Below are 16,516 nucleotides of genomic sequence, written 5' to 3'. Positions count from 1 at the left end.
GGCTCACGGGCCCAGCCGCTCCGCGGCACGTGGGATCCTCCCAGACCGGGGCGCGAACCCGGTTCCCCTGCATCGGCAGGCGGACGCGCAACCACTGCGCCACCAGGGAAGCCCAGGGCTTGTTTCTTTTAATCTAGAACATTTCTCCTCCCCCCCTTCCTTTTTTTTTTTTTTTTAATTTGCAGGGTTTGACTTGTTGCAGGCTAACTAGGTTAGTTGTCCTATAGAATGTTTCACATTCTAGATATGTCTCTTTGCTGTCTTGTGGTGTCATTAACATGTTTCTCTATCCTCTATGAAGTGAAGTTAGCTCTAGAACAACACTGTTCAGTAGACGTTTCTGTGATGATGGAAATATTCTACTTGCACTGTCCAGTACAGTAGCCACTAGCCATTGTGGCCATTGAGCACTTTACAGGTGACTAGTGTGAGTGAGGAACTGAATTTTAAATTTATTTAGTTTTAGTTAATTTAAATTTAAATAGCCATATGTTGCTACCTTACTAGATCGTGCAGCTCTAGTGGCTCAGATTCAACCTCAACTTTCTTGGCAAAAGTGCTTCATAGGTGCTTCCTATGAATCACATAGGAAGAAGACATGTGATGTCATCTTTAGTGATGTTAAGATTGCTCAGTGGGTTCATATGCTGACACCCTGCTCCCTCTAATGTGAAGTTCCCCCAAAGGATATGATTTTAACATTAAGATTTTTAAAAAATATAAACTTCATCTTTATGCAGTTTTTGAGAACCAAGGAAAGAGCCCAAAATAGCTCATTGAGGTCTTTTATACATTTATAGTAAAAGAAAGGTAAACTTTTCTCCTCCATATATCAGACTCTAAGGAAACTATACTGTTAAAGAACATTTCAGAGAAAGACTTTGAAGAAGGCCAAACATAAAACACAATTAGTTCCTGGGTCTTGAGGCTGGATCTACACTTTAAAAAAAATCAGTAATCTGCCATTGCTTTAGGGCTGAAATAATCTAGACTGTTTCAGGTACTTGAGGTTCCCCCACCCCCAAGCATTTCTCCCAAATCCTAATGAACAACTCGCTTTGGAAACTCAGTTTGCTGGTGTTATTCACATTTGCTAAAGAATAATTCACTGGCACAAAAGATTGTAGGGCTTAACAAATGAGTCTGAGTCCAGACATAAAATAATGGCCTAGAACAGGACTTTGAAGATCTTTCTCACTTATTGAATCCAGCTGCCGTTGGAGAGACAACTGGCTCTAATAAGTGGGCATGAATGTGATGGAGAGAAGAACCCCTCTTTCCTTATCTGCCTCATTGTCAGATAACGTGGGTGGCCCTTCTTTTTGCTATAGCTGGGAACTGATGGCAGGACAGTGGTTCCAAAACCTGATTTGACTAACTCTACCCCTTCCAGACTCCAATGAAAACTACAGGCTCTCTTCCCAGAAAAATGCACATATGCACATGCATGAAAGGTTTTCTATCATTTCAGGGCCTTTAGGATCCCTGACACATCCAGGGGTCACAGGATAAGACACCCTGCACGGAAGCAAAAGTAGCAGACACACTTGCATGGATATTCTCACAGTATGCAGTATACAGGATGGAGCCCCAATGCTGAAGAAGCCAGTTCTTGGTCCTTCCTATCCTCCCAGATTTATCCTTTCTATTATTTTATATTTTATACTTGTTTTAATTTGTTTTCCTTTTTAGACCAAATATTGCAAATATTTTGCAAAAATATTTTTAAAGTATCTAAGGCTATTCAATGAAAAGTAAGTTTTCTCTCTGTGTCTCTACTCTAGGTCCTTTCCCCAGAGGCATCCACCATTAGCAGTTTCTAGTTTTTTCTTTCAGAAATATTCTAAGCATATATGTCCACATCATATTCTCTGTCTCTTCCAAATGGCAGCACAGTTGACACATTTTTGTTCCATGCTTTTTTTTTCTTAGCTCTATATTTTAGAGAGTTTTTACTGCTGGGACTTAGAGCTCTGCTTTATTCTTTTCCCATGCTGCATACTATTCCATCTTGAGGCTTAACCATAATTGATTTAACCTGACCATACTTAATGAACATTTAGATGGTTTCCTGTATTTTTTTAAACTACAAATATTGCTGCAGCATATGTTTTTGTGTACTTGTGAAAGTATACCCATATATACCTATTCCTAGCAGTAGAATTCCTGAGTCAAATGAAAAATTTTGATAGATATTAATAAATTGCTCTCCAGAGAAGTTATATGTGGTAGACAGAATAATGGCCCCCAAAGATATCCATGCCCTAATACTTGGAACCTGGGAACATGTTACCTTTCATGGCAAAGAGAAATTAACTTGAAGATAGAATTAAGGTTTCTAATCAGCTGACCTTAAAATAGGGAAATTATCCTGGATTATCTGGTGGACTCTATATGGTTACAAAAGTCCTTAAAAGAACCAGAGAGATGGTAGCATGAAAAGGAGTTGGTTCAATGTTGCTGGCTTTGAAGATGAAGGAAGGGAGCTATGAGTCAAGGAATGAAGGCAGCCCCCTAGAAGCTGAAAAAACAAGGAAATGGAAAAGACAAGGAATGCAGCCCTCACATTTTGATTTTAAAGATCTCTGTTGGATTTCTGATCCACAAAATCAAAAATTATACATTTGTCTTATTTTAAGCCATTAAGTTTGTGGTAATTTGTTATAGTAGCCATAGAAAATTAATACTTACGTATTTACACTCCTACCAACAATGTATGAATGTATTTTCCCACATCCCTGCCGTTAGTGATTCCTTTTTTTTAATATATTGTCCTCCCCTCATATGAATACTCCTTCCAATGTTATTTGAAAAGAAATCTTTACAATTTAGTGTCCTATATTTTTTTAGATAAAAGGAAAATCTCAGCTATAATTATCTGTAATATTTTGTTCTTTGCTCATTATAATTAACTCTTTGGAAAATCCCCATCTGGGACATGTACCATTTTCTTGGCAGTGGCCAGGATGTAAGCAGGATGCATGACTGATGTGTCATTTCTGCAATGCTGTTGTCACTGCTGATCAGCCTGCACTGCAGAAATACTCTGGGACTAAGAGTTGTTTAATGAGATTTGTTTTCTGCCACCTACACAGGTACCTACACTGGTAATAAAGCCAGTCTCTGTAAGTGGTGACAGTCCAATGGCTTTGCTTGGCCTCCAGTGGAGGTGGCAGCCTCAATCTTTGCAAGATGGGCCAGAGGCACTGTATATGTAGCAACTTCCGCATCTCCCTGGCAGCTGAGTGCCTCAGGTGACTGGGGTGGGGGAAATTAACAGAGTGTAAATATTTCCTTTCAACTCAGTTAATACCCTCATGCCCAACTAGCAGAAGTAGCTCTGCCTGGTCCTTTCTCATTTTGCGTATTTAGTTTGCACTGTAGTGGTGGGACCTCCCCTTACCCATGTACTTACATTAAACCCTATAGCCTGGCTTGACCACCTCTGAAATTAACATCTATTCAAAATAATTATTGAGCATCTATTCTGCTAGGTATTTAGGATACAAACTCTTAGCCATGCAGAGCTTACAGTTTATAGAGACAAATAGTAATCAACAATCACAGGAGCAAATGTAAAACTGCTATTGTCACAGTTGCCAAAAAGAGGAGATGTGTGTGTGTGTGTGTGTGTGTGTGTGTGTGTGTGTGTGTAAATAAATAGTAGTGAGATTCTACCTTGTCTGGGAAAGTATAAGAGAGGCTTGGGTGGGATATGTAAATCTTTATACGTTTGCTAATCCATACCTACATTGGATGAAACCCTAGGTAAAGGATATAGAGGGAGGAAAAGAAAGAACTAGAAACACTGCTTAGCCAGGGAGAGGAGGATGAATAGAGATAGAAGAATGGCCAGAGAGTTGAAGGGAAACCAGAAAAGGGCTGTGCCCTAGGAGCCAAGCAAGGAGATTCCAGTTATATCAAGGAGAGTTCAGTTAAGCAAGGAGAGTCCAGTTAAGGCTAGGAAGAGCATAGAATGGGACACTGTGTCTCGGAATCAATAGGTTGTCTGTGTTGCAATGGCAGAGACATGGTAGGGCACACCTGGATTCAAGTGTGGCTCCTTCCCTTTAGATGTGTGGCATTGGACAAAAGACTGTCTGGCTTCAGATTCTGCACCTGTAAATAAGAATAATAATATCTCCCTGAAAGAGTTACTGTGGGGATGAAGTTAATTAGCATATGTAATATCCCTACCATTTTGTAGGTTCTCAATAAAGATTGATTCCTCCCTTCCATTATGTCTGACCACTTATTTATTTATGTTTTGGTTGTCACTATCCTTGATGTCTTAGCATTGGTGTTGATGACGTACTTGTAAGGGTCAAGGCAGGTCCTGTCCCTGTATATAAATGCATTAGTAAGGGTGCCAGCAAGTTGTGAGCTGACAAATCAGTGCTCTGGATATTGTAGGGAGCCAAGCACCCACTGGTGTGCCTCTTGCTATGCTGACAGACAGATCATTGAGGATTGGACAAGGACATAGTACATCTTCCTTCATCACACTGAGTTTTTCCCTTTCAGAGAAAGGCACTCCAGTTACCAAAATTCATACCTAATTCTGTGTCAGGACATCTTTCTGCACTTACACTTCTGCAACTGCATAAATCTCCAATGCAAAATATTAGTAATAAATGACTAATTCCAATAAAATTTGTTTTGTTTAGAGACAGCATTGGCCCTCCCAGATTTTTCTGATCGGCTAGAAGCAGCCACTCCCTCCTCTGTTCCTTCATTTTTGTCTGTTAAATACAGTGAATGGGAAAAAATGCAATTTCTTCTATTGGTTAAGAACTCTTGCCCTGCCTGCTACCTCTGACGGTTTTTACAGTGTAACCCTGGCTTTGGCAACTATTGTAACTACCCATTGGGAGATAATGTAATTCAATGCTTCCCTTAAGTTAACTAAACCCCAGTAAAGAGACTGAAAAAATATTTCTATTGGGGCTAAAACAGGATACGTTAACTTTCAAACCTCTTTAGGAATTGTCCTTGTATTTTTAATTAGCACACGTTTCATTTCGTATTGACAGTGGGCATGTTTTCTGAACCAAACATGAGGACGTAACATTTCATAAGCATGATTTTTATAAGCATGAGAGTACTTTAGGGACATACTACTATTTTAATTGTAATTGTTACAGAATTTCCAGGGCTTGGGGGTCGTATGGATACTAAAAATGGGCAGGGCTTACATCGTAAGGGAGCTATGATCACATTCAACTTTTTGAATTGACACTGTAAACATTTTAACATAGTGATTGGGGCCCTAAAGAGAGTGGATGGAAAGCGTGGTGGAAAGGAAGCTAGGGCTCTTAGCATCTCGTGATCCGGCCACCAGGGCATAAACACTAGGACATTCTCTCCCGCTAGCGCACAGTCTGGAAGCCAGTGTCGTTCCAAGTGGAGCACAGGAGGCTCACACTCCGGCGGCGCCGGGGGCCTCGCAAGCGTTCCAGGGTGGAAGGTTGCGTGTTTGAGTGTCCATAGCAACGCGACGCTTCAGCTTTCTGGAAACCTTGGCTCCAGCTCGCGCTGTATGAGACCCGTCCCGGTGGGAGGGACCTGGGCTGGTGGGAGAACTGATGGGGGGTGGGGAGCTGGGGAAACTACTGGGAACATTTGCTGCAAGGATTGAGTTAAACTAAGAAAAATCGGCCCAAGGCTCAGCGCAAAAGGATCTTTTCATTCCAGTCCTTTCGCCCACGTAGGGAACTATGCCTTTGGAGGTGGTGGTGGAACTGCAGATCCGGGCGGTAAGAGAGATCGACGAACCTCTCCTCTTTGGCCCAAATCAGACTCTTTCCCCAGGGTTCTTAAATGGTTCTGGGTCGTTTTCACCACCCCCTCGCCCCACCACATATCATTAATCCTACCTCTGTCCCTCAGATTCTCTACATTGGTCTTTTCTTACTTTCTAACCTTTAGTTCAACTCAACCTCTTCCCACCCCTCCCGCCACCACCCCTCCCGTCCTGCCCCCAAGCCTAGCTGTTTCTTGGCTTTATCCGGAATTTTTCTGTTCTTTTAAAATAACCTTGCATTAAGTCCAAGAAGGATTTTCTTTTCTTTTCCAGGATACAGATTTGTGAAGATTAAAAAGCCCCTTCTTTAAATAACCAGGGAAGATTTTAATTTCAAAAAGCCAGATCACTTCCCTGATAATTTGCCACCTCTATAAACCAATCAAGTATTTTCTAAGATACTTCCCCTACAGATGGCTCTGGCTTGCTAATTCCAAAAGGGATCAATCAACAACTGTTTAATAATTATCCACTGAATCCTGCTTAAGTGAGGTGCTGTGGCAGAGTGACTCCATTGTTCCTGTTTGGGGTCGGTCATTCCTTATTTCAGCTTCCATTTTCCAACCCTTCCATGTGTAGTTGGTGACAGACTGTCACGCAGCTTTGCCTGAAAGCTATAAGGAGCTTCTCTACTGGCCAGGATTATAAGCAGAACACCAACAGGTTATGGCCGTGGAAAATCTGGTTAGCCTCCATACAAGTGACAAATGCTGTGATTTCATCCTACATGCAGCTCTGAAACAAAGATGGAAATTTCCTGGATTTGACCGATTTTGCTGACAGCAAATAGGACCAGACTGTATCAATTGTGCTATATCAGCTGTGACCTCTCACAATTGTGCAGTAAGATGAAGGAATTCTTGAGACGTTGAGTGATAAATCTGTCTTACTACTCATTAAGGCAAAAATTAAACAAGTTTTCATCTCACTTCATTCAACATTACTAGTTAATTTTATTTTGATTTTTAAAAGGCATCCTTCAGTGTACAATTAATTAACAGTGGAATCAGTTTTTTTTACTCTACAGTACTTAGGATGCTTCAAAAAAAATCAGGTGAATTGATCTGTGCTTTACAAGCCAGCAAACTCAGGCCCCAGCAACCAAGATAGGGAATTCCAGAAAAATAACCAGAAAGGAGGTGAGCCTAATTTTGATCTCCCAGTATTCAGACTTGTAGATGCTGCAAGAGGAAAAACTGCTTCCAAATATCTGGCCTGAATATTGCTGCAATTAAAATAAAGGATCTCTCTAAGGCTAAACAATAAAGGAAACCACTTAGAGTGTCACAGTTTGGCTGATTCAGGAAGTGAAGATGTAGTCTGTGTTCAGGATGTTGTGGAAATGCAAATCATTTTGAAAAGTAGCTATTCCTTTTTCAGTGTTCCTCTCATGCTCAGTAAGTTCACAGTTCCACCCAATCAGAGCCTACCTGTCACAGCCATTCTCCGGATTCCTATGTACATCTCTATATGACAGATCAAACGCCATAATCCTTTCTATTTATAAATGTCAAAATAATTGGTTGTTAAGATTATCTAAAGACACCAGTTCCATAGGTAATTTAAAGGTTCATATTTTCAGGCAGAGCAGCATTTAAAGCACACACCCTCTTCCATCTTTCCTGGTCAAAGAATAATAAGCAGAGTCCACCCTGCATTTGGAGGCTTTTGGTCTTGTGATTTGGGGAGGCACCATCGATAAACTGCTTTAATTGTGAGGGTCAATATAAGTGGAAATTTAGGAGTTATACTTTGTGCCTGGTATAGCGGTAGGCTCCACTTGATGAATTTCAAGTTAAATACTGTTACCTAAAGTGTGCTGTATACAGGGAAATGGAATTCCATATGAAAAACTATAATATACAGGGTCATCCTTGTGGTATATATTTGAAAGCTTATGCTCTTGCATTGCAAAGAATCAAGTTATTTTTCCATTATATTACCTCATTAAAGAAGCATTATTCTTTATTCAGTAGAGATGGTAGGCAGCAGGGCCCATCTTCTTCCATGTTGGTCCACTGACAAAGTATGTAGTGAGCCTACCCCCAGACTCTCAGTTCCTTTGATCTCCTCAGCAGCTTCGTTTTTCTGTCCTCTGTCATGCCATGCTGTTTGCTGTCAACAGAATTAAGCATGAGGCCATAGTCCCATCTTTCCTTTTCCATGGGCACTGTCGATATGCCCGCCTGTAAGTGTTTCTTCTTCAGTAAAGTTCTTGGCTTGTTCTCTGAATGCAGAAAGACAATATTAGTGGGAAATAAATATCTTTCTAAAGATCTTTTGAGGAGGTAGAGGAAAAGGAGAGAAAGATATGTACTATAATCTCTCTTCTCACTACCTGATCTGCAAAGATGGAAGAGACAAAACTAAAAAAGCATACCAAGAAAATTAGGATTAAGAATAAATCTTCCCAACTGTGGTAACAGATCTTCAGAGGATAAATTAGAAAAACCTATGTCTTAAACTCTTAAAGTACTGTTTAAAATCTATCTCAGGAAAAGAACTAGGATTAGTATGTGGCTCATCTGCCTGTATATTTACAGAATGAAGGTGATTTGTTTTTTCAAAGTTCAGTTTACAAGTGATATGTTGACTTACAGGATTACACAAAACAAAATTTTCTGATGTCAACTTTTAAAAAGCAGCAATATTATAATCACCTCAACTTGGTTTCTTTGCAGTTGTCCTGGAGATATAAAAAGTTGTTGAATAGGTATATAATAGAGGGGGTTTTTTTGCTTTCTGTAATATGGCTGTCATCAGTAATGGTCAGCACTGTGCTCTAACCTAGCAACCCATCAAGATTGTAGGACACCTGAAATCCCAAAAGGAAGCCTGAAATCCTTAGAGGGGCAAGCAGGATGGCTGCTGGTTTATGTCAGCATCATCACGTGTAGAAACTTTCAGATCAGGTGCCATAACGAATGAGATGGTGTCACTGTTGGTTCCACAGTACAAAGAGGACTGGAGCATTGTGCGGTGAAAGCCAGCAATAGTCCACGATGCTGTACTGCATGTAGCCCAGAAAAAAGCCAAAAGCCACGTCGGTGACATTGTGCCGCCCCAGCATGACCCTGGAGAGGCCCAAGATGAAGGCCCACAGTACCACCAGCACCCTCAGTGGAACGGCCAGCACTAGGTGGTTCAGGATGAACCGTGACACCAGGGCGGCCCTGGTGGCATGGCCCGAAGGGAAGGAGTACTTGTCCACCGAAAGGGTGAAAAACATGTCCATCTGGTTGTGGGCCGGGCGGCGCCTGCGGACCAGCCCCTTGATCAGGGCCACCAGCAGCAGGTCCAACAGCAGGGAGAAGAGCAGGTTCATCAGCACCTCTCGCCCGGCCCAGCTGTCGCTCCTGGACAGGCAGTAGAGGGTGCCCAGCAGCCAGAGGATGCCGTGTCCCGAGATCTCCAGCAATTTCATAAGGGGACGCACGCTGCCCCAGGATGAGCTCTCCCCCGCACACACCCCCAGCTTCTTAGACAGCCATAGGTCGATGGCCAGCAGGGAGCGCAGGGCGATGCCCAGGAAGGACGGGTTCAGGTCCATGCGGTCCTCCTCGGGCAGCGGGGAGGGGAGCGCCGGCGAGGAGCCCGCCCCGGTCAGGGGGAACGAGCCGCGGCGGTGCACTGGGCTCTCGGACGCGCGGAGCCGGGCGCAGGTGGGGTCGGCGCCCGGCGCGCGGCTGCAGAGCAGGGACTGGAACTCAAACCTGCCGCCGCCGCCGCCATGGGCCGGGCTGCCGCTGCTGCTCGGGGCGCAGGCGGCCAGAGGGCGGCCCTCGGCGTTCCTCCGGGGGCTCGGCATCGCGGCAGGCGGCCCAGACCGCAGGACCCGGCCGGCCTAAGGAGAAGCTTCCCGGCCCTACAGCCTCTTCCGCTTCCGCACTGCCATCCTGGAGGGGCGGGGAGAGGAGCCAGCGAGAGGATGATTGTGACACCTGGCGGAGACTTGGGAGGAAACTGGAATTTCCAGTTTGAGCAAGGAGGGGAGAGGGGAGGGTAGTGCTATGGGAGAGAGGTGAGGGTTACGGTGGTGGGGGAAATTTGACATTGTTTGTGGGAGGTTAGGGGAAATAGACCCTTTACAAAGCAAAACGCAAACCCTGTTCTCTATTTTTTTCTTTGTTTTTAAGATTTCTTGCCCAGGGGTGTGCCTTCCTGGCAAGCAAGATGTGTTCCTTGGGGTTTACCTCCTGAATCAGTACCTGGAGACACACTGCTTTCCTTCCGTGTTCCCTATTATGATTCAGCGGAGCATGAGGTTTGAAAAGGTGATCTTGACTTTCTCATTGCTGAGAAATTCAAATTCTGTTGTCTGAGGATCATTTAGTGGTTCTTATAAAGAACACAGCTTTTATAAAGTTATTTTGTAAATTTTCTTTTAAAAAAAATTACATGAAGGCACCTCAGCACAGTGCAGAATCATAGTTGGAGGACTTGCTTTTGCATCCCAGATCTGAGCCAAGTTCTGTCAAACTAGTGCTAAGTACCCTGGTAGATGTTTTCTATTTTTGGAACTCCCATGGCATTTTCTAACTGGAACAGAGAGCATTTTCTGAATGTTCTTGGAGGTGTTAGAGGCAGCTGCATTACATTCTGACAGAGATTATCAATAAACTAGCAGACCTTAGAAACAAACTTTTTTAGACTCAGAAAAATACCCCAGACTAACCAAATTAGTTAAATCCTGTATCTGAAATCCTGTAACAAAACAAGAAGGCTTTTTAGATTTACTGAGTTTCCTTAGGTCATATCTGGTTTATTTAGCTGCAGTGATAAAAGCTAGATTCCATTCCAGTGAATGATATCATAATATAAGTAGCCAAAAGTTACCAACCCTCTTCCCACTTTCATATTTAATGGAACATTAATTTCATTACTATTCAATCACTGACAATCTCTTGAAGTTTTTGTTTTGGAATTTAGAGATTGAATCAATTTTAACCTTGAAAAGCCTATGATTTTGTCCCAAAAAATATCACTGAGGTGGTTCTTTTGGGGAGGGGATGAGAATGGGAAGGCTTCACGGTAAGGCCTGTCACTTTCAAAGGTCTGGATGGTGGTGCCCAGAAGATGACCTGTCTATTTCAAACAGAGTAGCAGAGGAGATGAGGATTGATTTTTGAAAGGGCTAGGGCTGTGTGTAATATTTTTATAAATCACAGCCCATTAATTAATTAATTTTTTACATCTTTATTGGAGTATAATTGCTTTACAGTGTTGTGTTAGTTTCTGCTGTATAACAAAGTGAATCAGCTATATGTATACATATATCCCCATATACCCTCCCCCCTGTGTCTCCCTCCCACCGTCCCTATCCTACCCATCTAGGTGGTCACAAAGCACCTGATCTCCCTGTGCTTTGCAGGTGCTTCCCACTAGCTATCTATTTTACATTTGGTAGTGTATATATGTCCATGACACTCTCTCACTTCGTCCCAGCTTCCCCTTCCCCAACCCCCACCGTGTCCTTAAGTTCATTCTCTATGTCTGTGTCTTTATTCCTGTCCTGCCACTAGGTTCATCAGTACCATTTTTTTTTATGTTTCCCTTGTTTTATTTTTACCTCAATTAATGCACTTTATAGATGTGATAAAATATAAGTATTATGTAAGGAGTGGGGAGAGAACAAACTATAGCCACACAATTCTTAAAACATAGAAACACACATACAATAGGGCAACAACACCAAAAAATTCTCATCTGTTAATTCAGTTATAATGTGCCTTATTACTTAATATTGATCATTACTTCCTTTGTGTATCATCAAATACACATTTATGGCATCATTTCCAAAGGCTTTGGTCCCTTTCCAACATACATTTTAATCCATCCTCCATTGCTGCTTTTGGTTTCTTTTCTTTTTTTTTTTTAACATCATCTCCCTCCCACCCTCCCTATCCCACCCCCTAGGTGGTCACAAAGCACCAAGCTGATCTCCCTGTGCTATGCGGCTGCTTCCCACTAGCTATCTATTTTACATTTGGTAGTGTATATATGTCCATGCTACTCTCTCACTTCGTCCCAGCTTACCCTTCCTCCTCCTCGTGTCCTCAAGTCCATTCTCTACATCTGCATCTTTATTCCTGTCCTGCCCCTAGGTTCATCAGAACCATTTTTCTTTTTTTTTAGATTCCATATATATGAGTTAGCATACGGTATTTGTTTTTCTCTTTCTGAGTCAGCCTGTTAATTTAAATAGTCTTCCAAACTGGTTGGATAAGAGAGGAATAAATGGATATTACCTTGAAACATACAGTCCAAATCCAAAGGAGCCTAGTTCTAACCATTTCAATGTTGGTCGTGGTTAAAAAGTGGGTGGTGAAAATCCAGTCTATTTTTTTCCCCCAAGAATTTCCTTATTAGTTTTATCAATTGTAAATTTGCTTCTCTAGAAGACTTTAAAAATCTTTTTATAAGAAGCCTAAGGATGTAAAATTGTAGAAGCTGTAAATCAATCTGTAAATGACCTTGGAGGTCATCTAGTCCAAGCTCCCTGACTTGCAGAAGAGGAGAATGAGTTTCAGAGTCACACTCTAGATGTCACAAAGCTGTGTATTTGAGATTACTAGATATCACAGACCATTTTTCATTTTATAAAGTGCAATTAAATAAATGCTTTATTTTAAATTTTGAAAAATTGCCTTCTTGTGTGAGCTGTTTGAGTTCGTATTCAAGCTTTCTACCAGTTGGCTCTAGCTTTCTTGTATCTGTTCCATTCTCTAGCTGCAAATACTTGCAGGGAGTAGTGAAAACACTTTCTCCTCCTTGGACCTTCTGTATAATTCAGAATTCAATGTTCTAAAGCATTCAGATAAACAAGAAATGACTCATAAAGAATGTATGAGCCATTGTGTTTGAGCAGTTCATGTTGATCATTTATTCCCCATTCATGCTGATCATTTATTCCCCATGATCATCCTTGAGAAAATTCTTAGACATGGATGAAGAGAAGGGATGAACTAATATTACTGAAATAATTTTGGAAAAAAACCCAGCTCACTCACATTTGCTTGTTAAATCCAAGTCAGTAAGACAGAAATGAATTACAGGGGACAGCCTCCACTTTTGTAGTTAAAGCAGACCTGGTTTTGGATCAAGAGCAGATTTTAATCATGTTTAAGGTTAAACACCATTTAAATCAGAAATTTAATTACTGAAATCAAACTCTGCTGAAAACTTACGTTCCTTACAGGGTTCTAGAGTTCAGGGAGAGGGTCATGTTATGCCTTTACTTCAGTCCTCTAGGCCCTTTTATCTCAAGGACAAAATAAACATATTTGGCTGTGGATAGACAGGTATCACAGTGTTTTTCTTGTGCTTCATGATACACCTAAAACTTATGAGGCTCTCTCTCTTGTTATTTTTGGAGTCTGTGAGAGTCTAGCTGAGTACTTAGCTTTTCTTTTCTGTTGCACATAGAATTTTTATTTATGTTCCTTTTTAGCACAACCAATTGCTTGGGAAGAGAAGTCATTTATTCAGTTAACATGTAATGAGTATCTGTTGTATTCAGGATGTTTTTCTAGGTACTCAAACAAGAATCTTTCGGGTAGATGCCAGATGTGCTTTCAACAACAAACTGTGGGTCTAGGTCAAGTAGATGACGTTTTGAACATGTGGTAGATTCAGCTAACTTAAATTTTCCTTGTACTTGGTGTTGTGTTAATTCTCATTCATTTATTCTATAGTCATTTGTTGAGCTTTTAACCACATACCTGTTAAAGGTACTCCTGTTGAATCCTAAAATATTATATGGCTGGATTTGACATGTGTTAATTATTTGGAAGAATATGATCTAGATTTTCTGTAAGTTTATATTAATAAAACTTTGAAGATTTATTTTCCCCATTTTTTTTCCTGCAGGTATTTGAAAATGCAATAGATCCTGGAGTTGTAGCAGACATTTTAGAAAGTAGGTACTCCCCCCTTCACCCCCAACAAAAGAGAGAGAGACTATTGTGTATATGTAATTCACAGATATAAAATTCTATTTTCTAAGTTGTGATACTTCCATATTTACCCCATATTTATGTTCAAGATAGTCTGTGTAAAATTTCAATCATGTCATTGATTCAATTACAAACCCTTTTTTAGATATATATGGCATTTACTGGATAGTATGATTCTGTTTGTTTTATTACAATTAAATGGTTTTTGTATCTTAACAGAGTTGTGTAACCATCACCATAATCAATTTTAGAACATTTTCATCATCACGGAAAGAAACCCTATACCCATTCTTCCTCATCCCTTCCAGCCCTAGGCAACTACTGACTAATCTTTCTGCCTCTATAGATTTGCTTATTCTGGATATTTCATATATGTGGAATTATACAATATGTGGTCATTTGTAACTGGATTCTTTCATTTAGCATAATGTTTTCAAGATTATTCCTTGCTATAGAATGTGTCAAGATTTCACTTCTTTTTATGTCCAAATAATGTCCCATTTTATGGATAAACCACATTTTGTTTATCCATTCATCAGATGATGAACATCTGGATTATTTTTGCTTTGGTGCTATGATGAATGATGCTGCTATAAATATTTGTGTACAAGTTTTTTTGTACACATGTTTTTATTTCTCTTGGGTGTATGCCTAGGAGTAGACTTGCTGGGTCATATGGTAACTCAGTTTAACTTTTTGAGGAATTTCCAGACTATACCAAAAGAGTTGTATCATTTTACATTCCACCAGCAATATATGAGATTTGATTTCTCCACATCCTGGCCAACACTTGTTATTATTTATCCTTTTGATTGGTAGCCATCCTTGTGGATATGAAGTGGTTCCTCGTGGGTTTGATTTGCATTTCCCTGATAGCTAATGATGTTGAGCATTTTTTCATGTGCTTATTGGCCATTTGTATATCTTATTTGGAGAAGTGTCTATTCGGATCCTCTTCCTATATTTTAATTGGGTTATTATTATTGAGTTGTAAGTTCTTTATATATTATAGATATAACTTTCACATCAGATGTATGATTGACAAATACTTTCTCCCATTTTTTGGACTATCTTTTTGCTTTCTTTTTTTTTTTTTTTTTTTTGTGGTACGCGGGCCTCTCACTGTTGTGGACTCTCCCTTTGCGGAGCACAGACTCTGGACGCGCAGGCTCAGTGGCCATGGCTCACGGGCCCAGCCGCTCCGTGGCATGTGGGATCTTCCCGGACCAGGGCACGAACCTGTGTCCCCTGCATCGGCAGGCGGACTCTCAACCACTGCGCCACCAGGGAAGCCCTCTTTTTGCTTTCTTAATGGTGTTCTCTGAAACACAAAAGTTTTTAATTTTGATGAATTATATTATTTTATCTATTTTTCTTTTGTTACTTCTGCCTTTGATGTCATAACTAAGAAAGCATTGTGTAATTCAAGTCAAAGATTTATGTCTATATTTTCTTCTAAGAGTTTTATCATTTTAGCTCTTACATTTAAGTCCACTATGTATATTGAGTTGATTTTTGTAAATGGCATGAGCTAAGGGTCCAACTTCATTCTTTTGCATCTGGATATCCAGTTGTCTCAGCACCATTGTTACTAAGAGTAGTTTTCCCCCACTGAATGGTCATGGCACTCCTGTTGAAAATCAATTGACTGTAAATGTGAGGTGTTTTTTTTTGGGTGGGGGAGGTCTCAATTCTATTCCAGCGATTCATAAATCTATCATTATTCCAGTGCCACACTATTTTGATTATTGTAGCTTTATAGAAAATTTTATCAGGAAGTGTGAGTCCTCCAACTTAGTTCTTCTTTTTCAAGCCTGTTTTTGCTATTTGGGTTCCCTTAGTTTGCCATACGAATTTTAGGATCAGCTTGTCCATTTCTGCAAAGAAGCCAGCTAGGATGTTGATAGGCAATGATAGATTGCATTGAACCTGTAGATCAGTTTGGAGAATATTGCCATCTAAACAATATTAAGTCTTCCAATTCATGACATGACACGTGGTGAGAATTAATTGAGTGTAAGGAATTTAGAGACTGAGATAGATTAAGCCCTTTACATTACCATTGGGGTGATGATTGGAAAGGATATAGTCCTTCTTCCTGTTTGGAAAACCCAAAATTATGGGGTGTCTTGGCTTTTAAGTTTCTTGGCATTTAAAATTCTGTCCTCATGTATTCATGTTTTTCATAAATCTACAAAGGGAGAATTTTACTTTTATTGTATATATTTTTTTCAGCTTTATTTGAGGATATAATTGACATACAACATTGTGTAAGTTTAAGGTAACAACATGTTGATTTGATACTCAGATAGTTCGCAAAATGATTATTACAGTAGTGTTAGCTTACACCTCTAGCACATCACATAATTACCATTTCTTTTCTGTGGTGAGAACATTTAAGATCTACTCTCTTAGTAACTTTCAAGTACAGTATTAACTATAATCACCATTATTGTCTATATTAAAATGTTTTTCCTTCTAATATTTTGTGGGAATTATCTTTACTGATTTTTTATTGTTATACAATTTGTATTTTAAATTACTTTTAATATTTAAATTTTATTCTTGGCCTTATAGACATTGAACATGGGCTCACTATTTTTTTTTAACATCTTTATTGGAGTATAATTTCTTTACAATGGTGTGTTAGTTTCTGCTTTATAACAAAATGAATCAGCTATACCTATACATATATCCCCATATCCCCTCCATCTTGCATCTCCCTCCCACCCTCCCTATCCCACCCCTCTAGGTGGTC

The 16,516-nt window shown here is 40.3% G+C and overlaps 2 protein-coding genes across 12 annotated transcripts in view; one reads left to right on the top strand and one right to left on the bottom strand.

Annotated features, from left to right (window-relative positions):
• SPATA6L (spermatogenesis associated 6 like) overlaps positions 1-16,516 on the top strand; it is a 65,007-nt gene that overhangs the window by 4,691 nt on the left and 43,800 nt on the right. For 4 of the 9 annotated variants that reach the window (XM_055087188.1, XM_055087193.1, XM_055087192.1 and 1 more), the window contains 2 exons: positions 9,940-10,077; positions 13,673-13,721. The exons of 1 other annotated variant lie outside the window; for it this stretch is intronic. In XM_055087188.1, coding sequence (XP_054943163.1) covers positions 9,940-10,077; positions 13,673-13,721 — 187 coding nt within the window. Of the gene's footprint in view, positions 1-5,174; positions 5,538-5,711; positions 5,757-9,939; positions 10,078-13,672; positions 13,722-16,516 lie in introns of those variants that run through there. 4 more of the 9 variants (XM_055087191.1, XM_055087189.1, XM_055087190.1 and 1 more) reach the window with 3 other exon arrangements.
• Positions 6,132-9,754, bottom strand: PLPP6 (phospholipid phosphatase 6). Of its 3 annotated transcripts, none has more exons than XR_008618232.1 (2): positions 8,402-9,754; positions 6,132-8,030 (listed from the first exon to the last, which is right to left on the bottom strand). XR_008618232.1 is itself a non-coding variant. In XM_024126881.2 (1 exon), exon 1 carries the CDS (start codon positions 9,609-9,611, stop codon positions 8,739-8,741), a length of 873 nt encoding a protein of 290 aa, XP_023982649.1. In that variant the 5' UTR covers positions 9,612-9,754; the 3' UTR covers positions 8,319-8,738. The 3 variants fall into 3 exon arrangements, 1 of the variants encoding a protein (XP_023982649.1); XR_002892227.3 differs by having other exon boundaries at positions 8,464-9,754; XM_024126881.2 differs by lacking the exon at positions 6,132-8,030 and having other exon boundaries at positions 8,319-9,754.

The sequence above is a fragment of the Physeter macrocephalus genome, chromosome 9, assembly GCF_002837175.3.
Source record: "Physeter macrocephalus isolate SW-GA chromosome 9, ASM283717v5, whole genome shotgun sequence".
Lineage (NCBI taxonomy): Eukaryota > Metazoa > Chordata > Mammalia > Artiodactyla > Physeteridae > Physeter > Physeter macrocephalus.
This window is presented reverse-complemented; position numbering and strand designations above follow the sequence as displayed.

Excerpts from the sequence above, each read along its gene's own strand:
- PLPP6 (XM_024126881.2), bottom strand. The coding sequence starts at position 9,611 with ATGCCGAGCCCCCGGAGGAACGCCGAGGGCCGCCCTCTGGCCGCCTGC.